Genomic DNA, 22,921 nt, shown 5'->3' with positions numbered 1-22,921 from the left:
CTCTATGTGCAAACACGAGGCGGCGTCCTGTTGACTGCTAATCACGGTAGGGTAATGTAGTTTGAAATGGGTTCTTTAAATTTATAAGAATGGGAACGTAATACGTAAAGTTATAGTGACTGACCTTTAAAAGTTAATTACTTCTGTTTGAAACTAGTGCTTTCGAAGATTGAAATATGGCAAATGAGAGGTGAAAATAGTGACAATTTAATATAGTAAGTTTTGTTCTAATCATTGCAAGTAAGTCATTGATATCTTTGGAAGTTTCCTTATCTGAATTATTATGTGTGACTTACAGAGGAGGTGGGAGAGTTAGTGAAGGGGTCCTCTATGTTAATCCCTTTTGGCATTCTTATTTATATTCAAAATTTATAGAGGATTCAGTCACTGACTCTGTTCACTGTTTCTCTCAAGGTAAGCTTTATGATAGTTTCAAAAAAGAAAAAAAGTCAGAGTGTTTTTAAGAATTCTTGCTTCCCCTCTCCTTAATCGGAACCTTGAAGGAGGATTTCATACAACAACAGGTAAAGAAGTTGTTAAATAACTTTTGTGAAAAAAAAGTAAGCATTTGTGAAAAAATTACCGTTTGATTTGATTGAAACAAGTCTTCGTTCCCAGTTCAAGGCTGGATTTGTTTGTTCTATTAAAGTGCTCAAGTTAACAAGTATCAAAATACGGAATATAAAATCGTTATATATATATTTATACTTATTATTGTTGTTTTCTATATTTATTTGTTCAAATAAATTGTTAACTACATTGAATTTTTGTGAATTCACAATTTCAAGGAGTAGATTAGATCCTTACCCCACTGATAGGGTATTCAGAAAAAAAAGCATTTTTAGAAATAAGATAAAGGAATTAAAGTTATAATTTTGGAAAGTAGAATTTGCTCCATTACCCGTAGTGCAAAAGTAAACTTGTATTTCGGTGGTTGTCCGGTGGTTCCTCCTTTGAAAAAAAAAAAGTTTTGAAGGTAGGAGCTAGGGTTGGTCTACCGAGGTATAGGTTTACATGTTGCACTGAATTATGTATGTTGTGGTTCTCCGCAACATATATTATTTAAAAAATTTGCAGTCAACAGCTGCTTTCCAAAAATTTTGTATGAGGGAAGGATCTTGTAGGAATTGCCCTCACCAAAATTTGTGTAACGTTTGAAATTCAGCTGGTTAGAGGCAAAACTATTTTATGCGCCTAACATTGGGGTCATTTTGTATTATTCTAGTATCATTACTATATATTTGTCTTGTGAAGGACGTTAGCAATATGGCACAGAATTACGATAGGAGGGCCAGAGATTTAAATTTTCCTTCGGGACGTAATAATGAGGGAGAAACCTCTAGTACAAGTAGTGATGAGTTTTTGGGGTACTCATATGAATTTGAAAACCCAATATTTGAACGTGGGGGTGGATTTAGTCAACCACTAACCCAACAAAATTTCAGTGGCGGAGCCGGAGGCTGTAATGAAAATAGGAGTACTATTCAAAATACTTCCTTTTCAAATAATTTGACTTTAAATTTCAGTAAACAAGCTTCAGATGGTGTTTATCGAGCTCTAATTAATGAAATAAATTCACTTCCTATTATAGATGGTTCTAATACGGAACTGACATTTAAATTTCTACTGAAATTGGATAGTATTGTGAGAAGTAAGAATTTACCCTTAGATTTGGTTCTCATTGCCTGTCTTTCACGTTCTAGAGGTGAAGTTCAGGAAATGATACAGGTCCTTATCGGTGGTTCTTATTCGTGGCAAACTATTTGTAGAAGAATTATGCTCAGATTTATCTCTACTGTTGCTCGTACCCAGTTCATGTCAAAATATTTTTACACAATGCAGAGTGAAGATCAAACGCTTTTTGAATTTGCAGATTTTAAAGTAAGCATTATTAACGTCCTTGACATGTCCTTTAGCGAAAATGCTGTGTGTGATCTAATATGTAACATGGTTTGTCCTTCTGCCCATATGTTTTTGGTAGAACATGGGATGCCTCATACGTTTGAGCAATTAATGTCTTTGTCAGCTAGGTATGATATGTTGCATAGGTATAAGGCCGATTATTATAAACTGCGAACACCTGTTAGGGGAAATCGGGATATGGTACCATCCCGGAAATCGTCTGCTATGGTCGGTGTTAAAAATACTCGAGATCAGGTAATTATGCAATCAAGGCAACCCACTCAAAGGTGTTATTATAACCCCCCTCAATTATTAAGTTGTAATGTTGATCATATTGGTGGGAATAGTCAGACATGTGTAAAGGATAGTGTTCAAACCTGTAACTGGTCAAGGGAAAGTGAGAACTTACTGGAAAATATCCCCTTTTCTCATAAACTAATTACTGTACCGGTTTATATAAAAGGGAAGTGTGTACAATGCTTAGTGGATACTGGTAGTACTTGCAATTACATTAGTAAACGGTATTTTGAGCAATTGAAGAAACAGTGTAAAATTAAAGTGGAAAATGTTAGTGTTCAGACTACTGGATTAGGAAACACCCAAGTATCGGTAAATCAACGTGTTCGAATTTACTTTAAAATAAGAAGACAACAATTCTCAGAAAACTTTTACATAGTTGAAGCAACAGACTTTGACATTTTGCTAGGGAACTGTTTTCATTCAAAATTTAATGCCGTTATTGACATCTCCAATGGAGTGTATAAGGTCCAATCTCGAAAATTAGTTGTTCCTATTCGAGAAACCTCGTTATTAGCAGTTACTCCTCGCTCTTCCCTATCTACTTCTAGGGAAGAGGTCAGTGGACAGCAACCAGCACGCTCCTTTGGTTCGCCGAAAACTTTACCTCGCCCTAGGCCTACTCAAAATTGTTCGAACATGATTGGAATGTCAACGTCTACTCTGCCGACTTCTGTGGCACCAGGTGTCTGTAGGAGAGACGCCGCAGTTGGAGTTTCCTTTGATCCGGAATTGGAGGTGCAGTTTGACCATTCAGTTTTACATCCGGAGGTCTCCGAAAGCGAAGAAAGAAAAGGTAATTATACTGTTTCATCAGAACTTTTACAGACATATCCTGAATTACAAAATTATGTTGATAACTTAGTAGAAAATTTTAATGATGTTATTACAACGAAGATAGGAAGAGTTAAAAACTTTACATATAATATTGAGTTGACAGATAACACTCCGATTCGTCAACAGCCGTATCAAATCCCCACTAATAAACAAAAGGAGCTTGAGGAATATATTCAGAATTTGGTTAAAGAGGGAATTGTAGAAGAAATTGATTATTCCCCTTTTACATCTCCCTGTTTCTTGGTTACAAATGCTGATAAGAGTAGGAGGCTCGTAGTGACGTATGGTGAAATCAATAAGAGAATAATTGCACAAAGTTTTCCGTCTCCGAATATGGAAAATGTGATTTCTAGCATTTCAAATCATTCGATTTTTTCAATTTTCGATATCCGAAGCAGCTTCTATCAGTTATCCTTGTCTAAGGAATGCAGAAATTACACTGTTTTTGTGACCAAGAATAAGGTTTATCGTTTTACAGCTTGTCCCATGGGTTTGACAGTTTCTCCATTCGTTCTAAGTAATATTATAAATAAGGTGTTCCATGATCTTGTTGGTAAAAATCTTGAAATATTTTTTGATGATATTTTATTGTTCAGTTCGGATGTAGAAAGCCATAAAAAACTGGTTGAAGAGGTATTATCTCGTCTCAGGAAATGGGGTATTACAATTTCTCCCAAGAAAACGCATTTATTTCAAACTAGTATTAAGTATTTGGGCTTCCGTTTTGAAAACGGTAATATGAGTATAGATCCTGAGCGAGTAAAGGCGATTAAAGATATACCGCGGCCAAAGAATCGGAAAGGAGTCAATAGAATTTGTTCATTCTTTAATTTCTATTCTAAATTTATTTATAAGTATTCAGAATTAATATACACCATTACAAGAACTGAGGTCTACTAAACATCCTTTTAAATGGACAAAGATTCATGATCAAGCTCTTCAAAATTTAAAACAAGCTTTTTGTGAGCATGTGATTTTAAGAGTCCCTGATATGAACTCTAGTTTCGTAATTCATTGCGATTCTAGTCTTCGTCATTTTTCTGGGGTCCTTTCACAATATGATGAAAATGGAGACTTACGACCTGTTTCCCTGTTCTCAAAAGCTATTCCTCCATCAGATTGGAGTAAGAACATTTACGAATTGGAGATGAAATCTTTATGCCTTTGCTTGGAAAAATTTGAATACTATTTACATAATCCTTTTGTAGTTTATTCGGACTCTAAAAGTTTAACTTGGCTTTTAACCAATCATAAGCGCCAGAGACATTATGGAACCTTACTTGAGAAAATAGCTCGTTTTAAATTCCGAATTGTTCACATAAGGAGTATGATCAATACAGTCGCGGATTTTCTGTCCGTGGTTGGAAATTATTTAGAGTTTTATACCAAAGATGAAAATGTAGTAGAAGTGGTAAAAGATCGAGGGAAAATGTAAATGTTTCATTTTTCAATTTCTGGAAGTATCCTAATTTCAGTGAACCCTTAGCAGAACAACAGCGGAAAGATCCACATCTGAAAGAGATTATTGATAAGCTAGAACGAAAGGAAGAGGTAAGCCAATATAAACTTCAACAAAATATCCTGTTGAAGAAAACAAAAGGGAAAGGGGGAAATGGTTTTCGAGTTGTTATTCCTCCAAAGTTAATAAATTCTATAATTGAGTATACTCACCAGCCCTTAGTTAATGGTGGTCATATGGGTGTAAGAAAAACAATAGCGAAGGTATCTTCTCGTTATACATGGCCTAATATGGTTGAACATATAAAAGAATATATAAAAAAGTGCCATATTTGTCAAACCTGTAAAGAAAGTGGTTCAAAACCAATGGGAATTTATTATTCCAGGAAAATTAAACATCCAAATTATGTTTGGCATATTGACACGGCGGGGCGTCTTCCTAAAAGCTCAGGTTATGAATATATCTTAGTAGTAACTGATTCTTTCAGCAGATTTATTATGTTAGAACCTTTGAGACGTTTAACATCAAAAATTATTTGTTCTAAATTACTTGAACTGTTCTTGCGCTACGGGTTTCCAGGGAAAGTTCTTCACGACAACGCTTCCTATTTTGCCTCAGAATACTTCAGCCAATTCTTATATACGTATGGTATTCAGGGGATTAAGACCTCTCCATATAACCCTTCTCCGAATCAATCGGAGAGAACGGTGCGTTCGGTGAAAAATTTGCTCAAGGCATATGTTGATAAGAGTCAAAGGAATTGGGCCCATTTACTATCAAAGATAGCGTTTACTATCAACATGAGCCGAAGTGAGAGTATTGGAGTCGCACCTTTTGAAGCTTTTATGGGACGGAAGTTTTTTCATCCTTTGGATGCTAAATGGTTGATGGATCTTGAGATTTTAGATGAAGATCAAAATAAAGACCAGAAATTCGAAAATATCTGTAATAACATTGAAAGATCCTGGAAACATAGCGAAAGGATTTATTCGCAAAAACATGTACCAGTAAACCTTGAAATCGGTGATTTAGTTTTGGTTAAACGGATGTTAAAATTGTCTGCTGAAAAGCATTTTAATCCTAAAATCGCGCCAATTTATGGCGGGCCTTTCTGTGTCCTTAGCAAGCCAACACCCAATACTGTTTGGTTAGAGAACATTGAGAACCCACAAATTAGAATTAAACGACATGTTAGGTTTTGTAAAGAATATGTCCCAGCTGAAAATGTAGAAAATAGGGGCAATATAAGCAATTAAAATGTTAAGTGATGATCAGGACAAGTCAACTTTCTTCTGTTACGCATAGGAGAAGGCAAGTTCAAGTAAAAACGTTATCCATCAACTCTAGGTTCTAAAAATATAGCTTTTTAGGATCAACTTTTGGTCTCTTTTTGCTGTTTAGAAATTTCAGGTCATTTTTTAATATTTTAAGGTAACTTTTAGGTCACTTATGGTCTTTTTATTCTTTTTTTCTACATAAGGAAATCTTTAAATGAACACGGTTTACGGATGTGGAAAAGACGAAGTTGAATAATCTCTTTTCTTACTTCCTGACTATTGGAGTGGAAAAACTGCATCCTTAACAAGCTAATGAAAACTAAACTGTAGCTGGTTAACGAAAGGCGGGGGTTGGTAGGTGGCCAAACAGAAAGTTTTGGGTTATTGACCACAAAGAATGTTATCACGTGAATAACTAAAAATGCATTAGAAGGCGTACAAGGGCTTTAAACGTGTTTTTATCTATTATTTTCATGAAGTCTATACTTGCTAAGTTTTATTGTTTAAGAGTGCTTCCTAGTTTCAACTCGGGAGTGAACTTACGCCTTCAATACTTACAATGCCGTACAATGGACTGATCAATGGACATAAGTGATAAATGGACTGCAACTAACTGAAACAAAACTTTTTGAATATGAGTGAGAAATGTTAATTAAAAATCGAATGGGTATTAAAAATGTCAATGTTTAATGAAATAAAAGTTTGAGAAAACGTAAGTTTTAAGGTCAATTTTTGGGATTTTTAGGGTCATTTTACAGGAATTTTAGTGTCATTTTATAGGTCACTTTTTAAAAATTTTTAGGTCAACAAGATCCGGGCCCTGGTGATGATATTTTGTTTATTTGTACAATGATTGTTGGAACTTTTGGTGTTTGTTTTTTATGTCTCATTTTATTCCTGCAGGAAAAGAGTATCATCCATCATCCTTGTGTTTGTCCTCGTTTTGTAATCGTCACTGTTAACTCCATGTTCTCCTGTGAACGGGAATGAATTGTAAAGAAGGAACGACCATGAGGTTTGAAAAGAAAAAAATGGAATTGGGGTAATGTACAATTCTAATAATTAATCTTTGTTAAGGTTTAAAAATTTATTCCTCTGACCCCAGGGAACTATATATGTTACGATTAATTATTATCATTGTGTTATTATCTAATTGTAAATGAAACCCCCCTCTCAATGTTTCCGCCAAAGTAGACTGGCAACCCTGTTTTGTCAAGCTACTGCGTAATGGCTCTCTCACGAGTCAGGCTGCGCGATTGTGTAGCTGACGTCATCGGGAAGGCTTCCTCTACGTGCAAACACGAGGCGGCGTCCTGTTGACTGCTAATCACGGTAGGGTAATGTAGCTCGAAATGGGTTCTTTAAATTTATAAGAATGGGAACGTAATACGTAAAGTTATAGTGACTGACCTTTAAAAGTTAATTACTTCTGTTTGAAACTAGTGCTTTCGAAGATTGAAATATAGCAAATGAAAGGTGAAAATAGTGACAATTTAATATAGTAAGTTTTGTTCTAATCATTGCAAGTAAGTCATTGATATCTTTGGAAGTTTCCTTATCTGAATTATTATGTGTGACTTACAGAGGAGGTGGGAGAGTTAGTGAAGGGGTCCTCTATGTTAATCCCTTTTGGCATTCTTATTTATATTCAAAATTTATAGAGGATTCAGTCACTGACTCTGTTCACTGTTTCTCTCAAGGTAAGCTTTATGATAGTTTCAAAAAAGAAAAAAAGTCAGAGTGTTTTTAAGAATTCTTGCTTCCCCTCTCCTTAATCGGAACCTTGAAGGAGGATTTCATACAACAACAGGTAAAGAAGTTGTTAAATAACTTTTGTGAAAAAAAAGTAAGCATTTGTGAAAAAATTACCGTTTGATTTGATTGAAACAAGTCTTCGTTCCCAGTTCAAGGCTGGATTTGTTTGTTCTATTAAAGTGCTCAAGTTAACAAGTATCAAAATACGGAATATAAAATCGTTATATATATATTTATATTTATTATTGTTGTTTTCTATATTTATTTGTTCAAATAAATTGTTAACTACATTGAATTTTTGGGAATTCACAATTTCAAGGAGTAGATTAGATCCTTACCCCACTGATAGGGTATTCAGAAAAAAAAAACATTTTTAGAAATAAGATAAAGGAATTAAAGTTATAATTTTGGAAAGTAGAATTTGCTCCATTACCCGTAGTGCAAAAGTAAACTTGTATTTCGGTGAAGTTGTCCGGTGGTTCCTCCTTTGAAAAAAAAAAGTTTTGAAGGTAGGAGCTAGGGTTGGTCTACCGAGGTATAGGTTTACATGTTGCACTGAATTATGTATGTTGTGGTTCTCCGCAACAGAGTTTCGTGACATATAATTGCCCATATCTATGCAATATAACGATTGTACTAGAAGAGATCACTACAAGAGATTGCACTAGAAGAGATCATTAGTGCTTTTGAATTTAGAGACAATTTATCCCAATGAAAAATTCTCCATGCACTTTTAGGGGAGCTTCGTGACATATAATTGACTATATCTATACTAGGAGTATAGCACTAAAGAAACTATTAGTGTTTGGTAGAAGCGCTAACAATGAACTATCGATTACATAAGGTTTCGTTGTTAGTGCTTCCTGGAGGAGAGTTTATGGTTGTAGCGTCCAAACTATTGACGCATTAAAGTAGGGAGTTGGAGCTCTAAGAAACACTAACGATTGCACTAGTAGAGATAATTAGTGCTTTTGGATCTGGCAAGAATGTAATTCCATGAAAAATTCTCCATATATTTCTTATGGGAGTTTCGTGACATATAATTCGTTAATAACTTTATGTGGGTGAGAGCAGTCGTTCATTGAGAAAAAATGTTCCGGGGGGCGGCACACGTAGTATTCCGGGGGCACTGCTAGAACTATATTATTTATTATTATATTATAGACGTATTATTTTGGTCTCGTCCGGGAGGCACTCTCAGAGCTCCGGGGGGCAGTGCCCCCAAAAAAACGAGTCTGATAGAAACACGGGTGAGAGTACTAACGTTGTGCTTGGATTACTAAACAGTACTAACAAAGGAGTAACGACTGACACCACTTTTGTATACTTTACGCAATATTTACAAAAGTGGCGATTCTGGCTTGACGTCAAGTGAATATCGCCACTTTCATTCGTTAATAACTTTACATGGGTTAGAGTACTAACGATGTACTTGGAGTACTAACCAGTACTAACCAAGCACTAACGATTGACACCACTTTTGTATACTTTACGCTAGTGTTGTAAAAAAACGTTTTTTTCTGTGAAGTTTTTTTTTCAATAAAAAACATCGTTCTTTTTCATGTTTTTTTTCAAATGTCTGTTTTTTTTCTAGCAACTATTATTTATTGATTTACGTTGCAGATTATTGAAATAATAAACAGAACTTGAGTCGAAGCCCTCGTAACTTACATATCTTTTGTTTCTTTGTACCTATATACTAGCAAAATTGTGTGATTATTCCTTTCGGCCCCAGGTCATTTTTGGCGTTTTCCTACATTTCAGTTAGTGACTTATTGCTCAAAAACCATTCATTCGATTGATATGGTTAAGGCCTTATTTTTTAGAAAATGGATGTGGCTACGTTTTTTTTTGTAAGTTCCATTGCAGTGTTGCCGATGGGTGGGAAATTATTGAGGGAAATGTAGGGGTGAAAATTTGCAAAAAATTCCCTAACCGAATTTCAAAATTTTTTGTATCTAGTACCACTGCTGCTATACGGGTTCAAGTCGCCTAAAAAAATCTTTGGTGTGTTGACAAGGTACAGTGAAATCCTGAAGTCACTTGCTTCCATCCAAAGAGGGGAAAAAAATTCTGTCATACACATGAAATTTTGACACTTTTTACGCTCACAAGGAAAAATCAAATATACCGGGGCTACAGCTTCTCTAACTATCCTATGTAAACTTTTTATGGTGCGTTCTGTAGGGAAAAGAGGAAGCTTTCAGGTAGTGGTACGTTTGTTTCAATGTAGCCAGTAAGAGGGTAATAAAAGAGGGGAAAAGGGAAATTTTCCGAATTTTTCACCTAAAAGCGGGAATTAATTGTTTTGGCTGGAAACACTGCCATCAGACAGACGAAAACTGTCTCAAAATAAACCTTAGTACTCCAAGAATATATCCCACAAGTATCATGGCGATATATAACAAAGTAAGCATGAAATTTAAACAAAAATCTCATTCTATCTCAGAAATTCACCATTTTCTTACCATTTACAGAACATGGTTTATTATAAACCTCAACTGTACTTTCCCTAATTATTCTAGTGAAACTTTTTATGGTGCACTGTATAGGCTAAGGACGAGCCTGTTAGACACTGATACGTTTGTTCGAATGTAGCCAACAAGAAGGAAATAATAGATATAAAAAAGGATTTTTTTTCAAAACTTGCCCTAAAATCTGGAATTAAAATTTTCTGTAACTGGCAACACTACTGTCAAACACACACAAACTATCTTAAAATAAGCTTTGGTATCCCTCTAATATATCGTAAAAGTATTGTGGCGATATCTAATAAAGTAAGCATGTCAATAAAAAATATCTCATTCTACCTTAAAAAAAAATCACAGTTATCTTCCCAATTAGAGAACAAGGTCTACTGTTCCTCCCCTAATTATCCTATTGAAACTTTCTATAGTGCGTTGTGTAGAGCAAAGACGAAACTTTTAGATACTGGTACGTTTGGTCCGATATAGCCAACAAGACGGAAATAATAGAGACAAAACAGATAATTTTTCCAAAATTTTCCTCTAAAATTTGGAATTAAAATTTTCTGTAGCTGGTAACACTGCTACCAGACAGACGCAAACTATCTTAAATTAAACATTGGCACACCACTAATATATCCTACAAGTATTATGAAGATATTTAAGGAACAAAACTTCTAATTACCAAAAATATATTACGGTAAACAGAAAAGTAGGGAAAAACTAGAAAAATCAAGGGTTACAACCTAAATACGAATTTTTCGTGCGTTCCCTAATTACCCCATTGTAACGATCTGTACTTGTGTTTGTTAAGTAAGGACAAATGTTCGATTGGCGTAAGTTGACTTCCACTCGGACGTATAGGTACGGATTTATAAACAAAAAATACAATTTTTTTGCCCAAATTTAGGAAAATTTTAATTTCCCTAATTGGCAACACTGTACGCAGGCCCGTCCAATTGATGTCAACAGTTAGGTATCAATCCGAGGTATCTATCTGGTAAGTCTTAAGGAGGTCTTTCTACAACGAGGGAAGCTACAGGGAAAAAAGAAGTAAAGGAAATTCGAAATTAGAAAATTCTCGAATTTTTGACTGGGATGAAATTTGAGAAGGAAATTCGACACCAGAAGGAAAAAAATTAATATTATAAACTATAGTCCAACCATATTTTGCAAGAATAATATCCCGATATCTTAATTAGTGTACACACAGGAGCGGATTAAACAAATGACACACCCATGTGTGCCACTTTGGCCACCTGGGCCACCGGGTATACATTTGATTACATTTTTTGACTACTAACTCGTGTTGTTGTTGTAGTTATAGTCTCGACTAATAATAATATCGTTGTTGTAAACAATAACTTTATAAGGAAAATTTTCTCTCCTTTTTTACATCTTAGTTCCTACACTGTTGGTGAGAAATGCAGGGTGTTTCAAAATGAATTTTGGGGTTTTAAGTCTCCGTAGTACTTATTACATTTTACGTACAATTATAAGCAATGCATCAAGTAAAAGAGCACCTCAAACAGTCTTTGCTACAAGTGTTCAATGTGAAATTCATTCGTCACACGGCACACATCTAGTCGATAGGCGAGAAAGGCCCATAAACTTTCCGCCATATGGCACAAAACACATTCAATTTAGGGGAGTCTCGTTTCAAGTGTACCATCTCCTGAGGATATGCTGACGGCCAGATACACACATTATGAGTGTTCACATTAGCTCTTAGGTGAAATGTCGATTTATCACTGAAGACGACACGATCCAGAGAATCTTCTTTGTTATACAGCAATATTTCACTTGCGAAATTGTCACGTAAACCGTAGTCTGTAGGCTTTAGACCTGTAGCAACTGCAAACGATAAGGACATAGTTGCAAGCGTCTCATTAATATTCTTCACACAGACCGTTGCACTGTACAGATTCAGTCTTTATTAAAACACAAAAAACTTTCTGCTCTCTAGTCTACATCTTTGCTGCTTGCTCTTTCTAACGGCAGACAGAAGAAACAATGCATGTACATGTGTGCGTACAAAACTGTTTGAGTTGCTCTTTCATTTAATATAATATTTATAATTGTAAGTTAATTGTAATAAATACTACAAAGTTTCAAAACCCTAATATTAATTTTGAAACACCTTGCATTACTTCAAATTGAGTCATTCTATATTCATGTCTTTTATATACATGTCATAAGGGCCGGTCCTAATCAATTTGTCGCCCCATGCAATGGCATAATTTGCCGCCTCCACCTTTCTCCAGAAAGACAAAATCTTAAAAGTCATGATTTTAAGTATGCTATTCCAGCATGAACAACAAAGGTCAGGGTAAGTGCAGTTGCACTCAGAAAGGCTTAAATACTTACTAAAAATGCAATCCCGTTGTGTCTTTTTTTTAAAAAAAATATCAATCTATTATGTTAGTGAAAGATAAAGCAAACACACCTGTAGAGGAAAGATGGTAATCCTTTTTATGGAATTCACTATCGAGCTTCAATCTCAATGTATCAGTTTGCAATTCCAGTGCAACTAGCTCTTTTATCTTTATTTCTTGATTTCTCTTCAATATCTGTTAACATTTTTTTAAAAAAACTTGTTTCTATCTTCAATAATAAGGAACTTGTTTCTCATGAAAACAAGACTAGTTGTCATATCAAAACTGTGATAACTTACTAAATGGAACAGATATTCACTACTATTCGAGAACTGAATTCTTGCATTTGGCAACAATCAAGCAATTTGTGCTCGGATTTATTCGACCATTTGCTTTAGCATTGTCCATGTGGCCTTAAACTAATGCAACCTAAACATAATTTATAAATGTAGTATTCAAATAGAAGGTCAGCTTAGTAAATGTAACTACCATCATCATGAAGTCTGTTTCCAACAAGAAATATTTAATTTAAATAATATACTTATGACAGATTTTGCCGGACCATCCAAACTTGCCATTACACGCAAATGCAAATGTTACAGGTATGGTAGAGCCGGCTCTACATATCATATATATCTAGTCGACAAATTATTTATATATGACATTTAGAAAAATACTATTAGACAAATTAGTATTAGTTTTTAAGTTTAGACAAGTTATTTGAATTTTATACTATTCGTGACATTATTTTCGTACTTATTAAAGGCCTGCTTTCACGAAAAAACAAAATTTAATTTCTACTTTTATTTCTTAGTTGATATTGATGAAAACTGCTGAAACCCGAATTGTTAATAGGTATGGTATTCATGTAAATTGCAAAATATTTGTAGCGTATTAGTATCTAGCGTTTAATTTATGTTGCATTTTACGGTGATTATACCTACATAAAAATATTTAATACTTAAATAGACGTAAGATGCATTAGAAATGACTATTTGAAAAAAAAAAACGAAATTTAGAAAAAAAACGAGAGGCAATGTTTTTTTTTTCTAAAAAACGTACATTTCTGAAAAAATACGAACGTTTTTTTTCTATTTACAACAGTACTTTACGCAATATTTACAAAAGTTGCGATTCTGGCTTGACTTCAAGTGAATATCGCCACTTAATTCGTTAATAACTTTATATGGGTGAGAGTACTAACGTTATGCTTGGAGTACTAACCAGTACTAACGTAGTGCTAACGATTAGTATATTTGTAATTTAATTATTAGTAAGTGGCGATTTTGACTTAACAAACGTGTCTGTGTTGTCATCTACAGTAGTCTTACTTTAATAGCTAATAAAGGAATAAAACTGGAAAATTTGATCTCAGGAGAACACTGGAAACCTATACTATCACTAGAATAGAATGGTTGTTGAGAAGTAATAAACGCAATATGAAAAATTACAAGTAAAGAGGAAATTCAAGTTGCTATACATTCGCGCTTGCGGGGTCAATGAAATATTTGTTTCTCGTCTGCGGCAGTCTCCGTGATAGTTCCGTTTGCGACATGAAGTTTTATTACTCGTTGGGCGTAGGAAACATAGATGCTTTGCTCTATCGGTCGTAGCCACATAGGGGGCGGCGTTCTAGACGTTTCTGTACTTTTTCTAAAATTATAGAACTTTCTATAACTTGACCGAATATTCTAGAACTTACCCGAAAATTCAAGAGCATTTTAGAAGTTTCTTGAAAATTATAGACTGTTCTGGAACTTTCTCGAACATTCTAGAACTTTCCATTAGAATTCAGTGGGGTTTTAGAACGTTCATTAGAATTCAATGGAAGTTTCTGGAACTTTCTAGTACTCGGACAAAGTACATAAGTGCGGCGGAAAGTGGAACTACTCACAGTTAGCAGAGGAAACTGCGGTTACTTGCCGAATTTCAATTGCAACGTAAGTATTGCATCTTATCATTTGCTTTACGTTACCTTTAATCCTCTTGTGACTTACTCTTCGTTTTTAAATTGTTTCCCCAATTCTTCCTTGTATTTTCAGAAATGAAACTGTGTAATTAACTCAGTGGTGCCCACCCCCCTTATGCCCATGACGCACCCCCCAATTGTCTGAAAAAAAATTGGTTAATTTTTACACCCCCTCAAACATATTTATTTAGATTTTAACCCCCTCAAATATTTCAATGAAGCAGTTTGCGTCATAGCTCTTCTTTGTGGGCACCCCTGATTAACTTACAAGATGGAGTCACCAAATCCGAAACAAGTTGATTATAATCTCTGTACCATGTGCCAGGATCAGAAAAGATGAGACGTAACTCGAAATCCATCTCTTGAATCATTAGAAAAGCTAATAACAATTTGCAGAGGACAGAAGCAAATTTTATGGTCTTCAGTATTCAGCGGACGCATCTCTTCTTAAACCGTTATCTCCTGAGCATCTGCAGGAAAAGGCAGCATTCTTCCAAGTCTGTTACTCTAGTTGAGTTCACAAAGGACACTATGATAAATCGAAGCGGAGATATGAGGAGGCTTTAAAACATCCATAGTGTCTACGGTTGCGAAAAGAGGACGTCCATCGAAATTAACAGTGAATTGAGCAAGTTCGGAGACAACAGTCGATGCTCCAAGTCCAACAAGGTCTTCTACTCTTCCATTTGACAAAAACAAATGCATATTTTGTCAAGAGGCTGAGGGTGAACTTCATTTAGTGCAGACGTTGTCCATGGGGTAAAAAATTAAAAACGTTGTTGAAAATAGTTCTGGTGGATTGAAATGCTGCCTTCTCGCCTTGTTGAACGAGTCCCGGACGCATTTGCATATGACATGAAATACTACTGAAAATGCTTGGTGTATGCTGAAGGAAGAAAATCTTTATCATAACCACATGAACTGAATTGTTAACATCATCGGCTGACGTTTTTGCTGACATTGAATTACTAAATATCTTGCAATGCACATTTTATCGGGACAAAGATGCTATAATAAGTATGCGGGATGTCAATACAACTCACCTTAATCTTCTCTCTGAGGAAAGTGGAAAGATAGTTGATGGCAACTATAACCGTCATCTGAAATCACAAATACAAAAGAAGTTACCAAACGTGAACTTTTTCCGTCCACCACAAATGAACGCTCCTGAGAATCTCTGCGCTTTCAAGACGTTTGAAAAGGCCGTTCATAGCCTCCTCATATCTCCGCTTCGATTTATCATAGTGTCCTTTGTGAACTCAACTAGAGTAACACACTTTGTGGAAGAATGAATTGAGCAAGTTCGCTGCCTTTCTGAGCTGCCTTTTCCTGCAGATGCTCAGGAGATAACGGTTTAAGAAGAGATGCGACCGCTGAATACTGAAGATAACCAAATTTGCTTCTGTCCACTGCAATTGTTATTAGCTTTCCTAGTGATTCAAGAGATGGATTTCGAGTTACGTCTCGTCTTTTCTGATCCTGGCACACGATGCAGAGATTATAATCAAGTTCTTTCGAATTTGGTGGTGTAATTAACTTACTTTCTTGTAAGTTAATTACACAGTGTCATTTCTGAAAATACAAGAAAGAATTGGGAAAACACTAGAAACAAAGAGTAAGTCACAAGAGGATTAAAGGTAACGTAAAGCAAATGATAAGATACAATACTTACGTTGCAATTGAAATTCGGCAAGTAACCGCAGTTTCCTCTGCTAACTGTGAGTAGTTCCACTTTCCGCCGCACTTATGTACTTTGTCCGAGTACTAGAAAGTTCCAGAAACTTCCATTGAATTCTAATGAACGTTCTAAAACCCCACTGAATTCTAATGGAAAGTTCTAGAATGTTCGAGAAAGTTCCAGAACAGCAGGGCATTTTTTAAGCTACCTTTTTGTATCCAAATGGATACCTAGGCCCAGCACTTGGATACCCAATGCACTTCATTAAAAAAAAATAGATCTACTGGGAGAGTACTACAATAAATTACTTGAATTACTGTAAATTTAAAATTACTTCAATATACTTTGGTTTTGTGAATATATGTATTAGTTTGTATTCTGTGGATAGGTGAAAAATATCTTTTCTTCGTTTCGCCTACTCATTGGCAGGGGTGTAGCCAAGGGGGGGCCATCGGGGCCTGGCCCCCCCAAATGGTTTCCTTCCCCCCCCAAATGACGAGCTTTTAAAACATCATAGTAAAATTATCTCGCTTCATTCATTTAAAAGTAACAAAGTTTATTGACAATTAATAATTTATGGTAAAATAGTATGGAGAAATATTGTTTTTCCATACCGATCGAAAAATAGTATAGTATTCTTCCCTATACCGATCGAAAAATAGGATGTTTTTTGTGACAGCAGAATACACAATTTACTGCGATTTATATTTGACAGCTTTGAAGACAAACATTTTAACAAGGTACTACAAATACAGCCATAAAACAAAGGTACTAAACTGATTTGTAAGTACAGTATATTTTTATATGTTTTAACAAGTGTTTTAAAAGACATAGAGGATGGAAAATTTGGTGAGAAACAATGCTTTTATTCAATTTGGATTTCATTCACTCTCTCTTTTATTTCTACTCAGTGTAATAAAATAATTATGTTTTTTTAGTCACGAATAATATATAAATATTTTTGTCAGGAAACCATAAAGAAATTAGGTGAAATTTCAAAGAAAACCAATCTTGTGTAAATAGGTTCTGTATACAAGGTCTTAAATTTAAATATAAAGGTAACCAAGAAAAATTTTGTTGCTTTTTCACCCACCACCTTCGAACATCGATATGTCACCTAACCAGGAAGATCAAAAATAGTCCCCATCAGCATCGACGACCTTCTGAAAACGTTCTGGAAGGCCATGGAATCCATCGCGGTAGAACTTGGTGGGCCGTGAAACGAAGAAAGTATCAGGTGCATTTTGAACTTTTACTAGGGATTTGAACTGGCGTCCTCTAAGGTGATTGTCCAAAGAATGGAACAGGTGATGATCGGACGGTGCAATACCCGGGGAATATAGTGGTTGCAATGTTTTTTCCCATCCAAGGCGAAAACTGGTGTCCTGAGTCATCCTAGCCACGTGGGACTTAGCGTTGTCCCGTAAACGAGGACCCATTTGCAATTCAAAAGTGGTAGCTCCAGAGTTTTGAGTTTTTGTTGAGCACAGCTCAACTGCTGACACTTCACAGTTACACTGATACTCTGACCAGCTGGTAGCAGTTCCCGATGCACGATGCACCAAACACACAGAAGGACCTTCTTCTGGTACAGTGCTGATTTCGGCTGTTTTGAAATCGGTTCATGGGATGCTAACCAATGATGACGGCACGGTGGAACTTCGTATAGGACACACCTTTTACCACATGTCAACGCCCTGTCCAGAAATGGCTCCGAAACAGTAAATAAACAGAGGCGACTGCCGCGTTGCCTTCTGGCCCGGAGTCAAAATATGAGATACCCATCGACTCAACTTGTAGTGCTTCACAAGTTGATGGATGTGCTGCCGAATGGTTTCTCCACACACTGAATTGTAGTCCCAGTTCCTCTTTGTACATGTGTTGGTCTTCTGGCACGTGGTGTTTTCGGGTGTTTCGTCATCGTCCTTAAACTTGTTAAACCATCGCTGCAATGTCCGCGTCGTCACGACACCCTCACCAAAGGTCTGGCATATCTTCTGTCCCGCTACAGCGGCGTTTGACCTCCATTTGAACTCGTTCAGCATACATGCTCTTATGACGCTCTGTGGATGTCCCATGTTCCCTCTGTCTTACACAAGTTCACGGTGTGTCTGAATTGCCACAACCAGGTAGTATGTTGGATATACCCACACCAACAACTGACGTTCGCCTTATCTCCACTCGCATTCAACTCACGGTGTGAGGTCCAATTGAACACAGACCTCCACGAAAAGGGACAGAACTTTCTTGGTTACCTTTATAGTTATGCACAAAAGTATAGCGTTTGGTCCCGGGCAGTAGTTCTTGATTAAGCATAATAAAAGTTATCTTGAATATAATTTATGGATAAGAATAATAAGCTAAAATAGTTTTTTTAGTTTTCCAGAAGGAAACCTAAATTTTCCTTTCTTTCAGGCCTCAAAAACACTAGCAGCAACACATTTTTTGGCTTTGTACATTGTAGCTGCCCCCCCTAAAAAACGACGGCCCCCCCTTCACAAACCTGCTGGCTACACCCCTGCTCATTGGTCTACCTCGAGATGATAGTACTTTCATTCTACTCTAATACAGAGAAAGTTAATAGACTAATTAAAGAGGTAGAAAGGATGAAGTCGAACTCTCATATGAGTAACGGTCCAAATGATGTTTGGATTATGTACCTTTTGAATAGTCTCTCAGAGAAAATAACAGAAGAAAAGAAGTTGCTATTTGGATATTTAATTTTCATGAAATGGAATTGTTACTTATCCTTAGCTTACAGTACTGGTTTGCTTCGTTACAATTAAGACTCATTATTTCTGATAAAATATGGAGAAAAGAACCTTTACAACACTTTTGGGAACATTTTGCGTTGCGACGATAGCCACTTACGTCAAAAGCGGCGAGATGTAGAGCAAGAAGGAGCAGCTGATTCAGAGTGTCGACACCGATGCATTTTAGTAAAAATTTCTCACGCCGAATGATTAATGTAGCTACGTGAAGTCAAAGCCAGGATTGTCGTCTGTCGTCTATAAGGTAGACCCACGTGTTAGAACATGTTTGAGTCTAAGCTAACCTATCTATTGAAGAGGAGGAGGTTGTAAATAGGAAGGAATTAGAGCGACAGAATTAGTTATGTTTGCCATGTTTGTTTTGTTTGCTGCTTGTGTGTTTTCTGGAGACAATTGAATATCGAGTTTCCTAAAATCCATTTCCGTTTTATTGAGAAGAAGCGATCACAGACGATTTTCCCTTCAAAGTCAGATTGTATTTTATTCTTTAGTATAACTGATTTTTTTCACACATCCTGCCATCACACCGATCTACTATGCACTACATTGTTTATATTCATTTGATGCGACGCATATTAGGTTATAAACTTTCATAAAAACAACTTTGATTTTGTGCTTAGGTTGGGTTATATTGAGTACATTGACTATGCATGCATAATTTTGAAGTTGTTATTTTAGAGGCCGTTGAGACTAGCTTTCAGCCATTCCTAAACTACACTCGTGCATTCGCAATTTGGTTCGTTTTCCAGAGATTCCCAATTCTCGTTATCGCCCAATTCTAGTCTTCTCGAAGATTGTTTTCTTTAACCTTACTTGTTTTATCCTGGCCTAACAATTCATGACAACCAAACACTTCGTGTCTGTTATAGGCAATATCGGTAATTGAGATTTGTTCAGGCGAATTTTCTGATATAATTAATAGATGGCAGAAACTTGTAAGAAAGTGGGATTGTCCATTAAGTATAAAGCGCTATTTTTAACAATTTTGACCCAATTTGTTCCACAATTAGCTTCAATGGCGGATTTACGCCGGCGGGGAAAGGGCTTAGCTCCTTCGAAATTTTAGGATTTCTATAGAAAACAAATCAAATGTTACTCATAATCTTCAAGCCCCTCCACTTAAAACTTTGAGATTTCTAAACACGAAGTATTCCTAAGAGAATCCCCTACTAAAATATTTTTTTTTTCTAAATTTGTCGCTGGTTATCTTTGTGCCCCTTTTATTTTTTCCCCTTTTTCTCAGATATTAGAACCTCTAATACTCAGAATATAATCACTGTGTATTTTTCTGTTTTTTCTTCAGCGCGAGTTTTCTTAAATATTGCCAGAAAATTTTCGTTTTTCTTTGGGAATTTTAGTCGATAGTTAAATTGTTTAAAAAGAATCCCTCATGTTATAAAGAGTAACAAATTGTAAACCTTTCTCATGCTCTGTAGCGTTACATAATTAATGGACTGTCCTAACAGTATCTCATGCTGAAATACCCAATACACTCCATGCATTCTATTTTCATAGGAAAAGTAGGGCTACATGCAGTGCTCCTATTGATGGCGACGTGTTGAATCGGAAATGAAACGGTTAGCAGAAGTCTGACAAATACACCATTTTATATGTCATTATTTCTAAAGTGTACATTATACAAAAATGCACTTTAAAATTTTGTGCGTTTGAATTTTGCTATGTGTGTCAAGGGTCCTTTAGTGCCTGGATACCCAGTAGCAATTTCTTAAAAAATGCACTGCAGAACAGTCTATAATTTTCAAGAAACTTCTAAAATGCTCTTGAATTTTCGGGTAAGTTCTAGAATATTCGGTCAAGTTATAGAAAGTTCTATAATTTTAGAAAAAGTACAGAAACTTCTAGAACGTTTTAATAAAATGCCATGGAAGCCTCTAGAGCCTCCTAAAACTTTCCATTAGAATTTTAAGGCTATTTCTGCAACTTTCTAGAAGTTTTGTATAAGTTATTATCTACTTGAGGTGCGCTAGTAGGAGTGTCTGTCAGGGTATAGCATGCGACATATCAAACTACTTGTCTTGGAGAGCAGATCACGGATTCATGGTTGGTTTTCCTATAGGTCTCGATCTCCCTCTATTCATGCGGGAAAATCAAGCAAAAAAGGAAATAATAATTTCTTATAATTTCGTTGTTTCTTAACCAAACTGAATGATATACATGACAATTTAAAGACAATTTATTACTCTTTTAAGAGGTACACAACGTTGTTGTCAATTATTTGCCATTTACTTGTCATTTAAAAAAATATAAAGAAACATATAATAAAATTGGCAAAATTTGAAATAATTTTTTTTCTCACGTTATTAATTGCATTGACAAGTAATAATTCTTGTCAATTTTTAAAAAGTTATTACTTTCTACGTCGTTTGGTGTTTGTTGCATGAAGATTGGTCAATTAGTTTGGGAGATATAGGTTTTTAAAGACAGCGCTGTGCATTCGCGAAAGCGGCCATTTTTGATAGCCGACATATTGTATTCGGATGAACGAAAACAATGGCAACCCCGTCAGAATTTTAAAGCATCACCGAAAAGACAAAAATCAAGTGTTAGTTCAATTTTAGCAAGAAATGCACACGGATGTGTAATTTCAGACATAGCGCACCCCACTACTACTGCAATTGGCCTTTCCTCCCTGGTGTGCTAGGATTTTGAAAGTAAAATCTGCATATTTTCTACAGATTCACGTTCTGTGGTAGGAATTTTGTTCAAATTGAACGGTGTATTTAATATATTAGGTGTAAATTCATTTCAACGAGTGTATTCCACTGTATGTTCAGATCCTTTATCACCTTTATAAGTTGGATATATCAAAGCAGCTCTGAGTGCCCCAAATAGAGACTTTTTGTGATATTTTAAGTATAAATATTAACTTACCTTGGTTTAGCTACAAGCACACGTGAGCATGCTCTTCTCGCTTCTTTTAGAAGGTTCCTTGTGTCCTTGGCGACAGTATTGAACTCGCGACCATTGTTAAGTTCTCGAACAACAAGCAACAGTGAACACTCAACGAGTTTGAGAAGAGTAAAAGTATTGCAAAGCGTATCCTCATATTGTAAATGATCCCACTCATACAGATGGGCCCATTTGTTTGAATCCTCCCAGTTCTGTTTTCTCACATTCCAAAGCCATGTAGAGACATAAAGGCGTCGTTCAGCATCAGCGTCACGAATAATGATATTCTTTTGCTGAATATTACGTACAAATTCTTTACAAGAGGAATATTTCTCCAGGCAAAATCCAGAATCTAGGACCATGTCCGTACACAAGGCGTAATACCAAGTTTCAGCTGCTCTATCTTTATCCTTATGGGCAATGTAATACAACTCGTTCAACAGGTCCACGGCTTCGGAAAGTCTTCGCACCATCATCAAGGCTTGAATCATATGAGGAAGAATGTACAATTTAATATCTTGTGCTTCAATGCAGTTGCAGAAATGGATGACTCTGAATCCTGTTCTAACTGCATTGTCCAACTCTCCACGAACCAATTGCATGGTAAAAACACAATTAAATAGTCTTCCCAGAGCTGACACAATCTCTACGCTTACATCTTTAAAGTCATCTCTTATCAGGTTGAAAGCCAATCTTTCATATTTCTTGCAAATATTGAACTGTCCAGTTTTATAGGCTATCTCAATGTTATGACGATAAGAATTACACAATAACACTAGTTGCTTTGACTTTTCGGCGTAATTCAACTCATGAATAGCTGATAAACATGCTTGATTCCACTTCTTTTGGAGGAAATAGTAATAAAATAAGTTAGATAGAACAAAGGATACTTCCTTGAGTATGGTTAATTTCCGAATTTTCAATGATTGATTACGCCTTAGCCTAACGCGTTCCAATGTATAGTGAACCTTGCTGTAGTACAGATGGAACTTAGCTTTCCAATCGTCTGAAGGAAAGTATTTACCATACAGTACAATCGATTCCTGTAAATAATGTGATGCTTCTTCTGGATGTCCCATATTTAAATAAACAGCTCCGAGAAGGGCCTGGCATTTGGCAGCAATAAGGTTGGTCTTCTTATTCACTATTAGGAACTGACTATTTGCACTTGTGTTGGAAGTTTCATTCACTGGTTGCTGAAAAACAAAATTATGATGATCATTGTT

At 35.8% G+C, this 22,921-nt stretch overlaps 1 protein-coding gene across 1 annotated transcript in view; it reads right to left on the bottom strand.

The window, feature by feature from the left end:
• LOC145672643 (adenylate cyclase type 10-like) overlaps window positions 1-22,921 on the bottom strand; it is a 364,033-nt gene that overhangs the window by 143,128 nt on the left and 197,984 nt on the right. Inside the window, exon 5 of the mRNA XM_081741805.1 lies at window positions 21,678-22,891. Coding sequence (XP_081597931.1) covers window positions 21,678-22,891 — 1,214 coding nt within the window. The remainder of the gene's footprint in view (window positions 1-21,677; window positions 22,892-22,921) is intronic.

The sequence above is a fragment of the Thermobia domestica genome, chromosome 16 (assembly GCF_964235325.1).
Source record: "Thermobia domestica chromosome 16, izTheDome1.hap1.1, whole genome shotgun sequence".
Taxonomy (NCBI): Eukaryota; Metazoa; Arthropoda; class Insecta; order Zygentoma; family Lepismatidae; genus Thermobia; species Thermobia domestica.
Note: the sequence above shows the minus strand (reverse complement) of the source record. Positions and strands in the feature narration are given on the sequence as shown.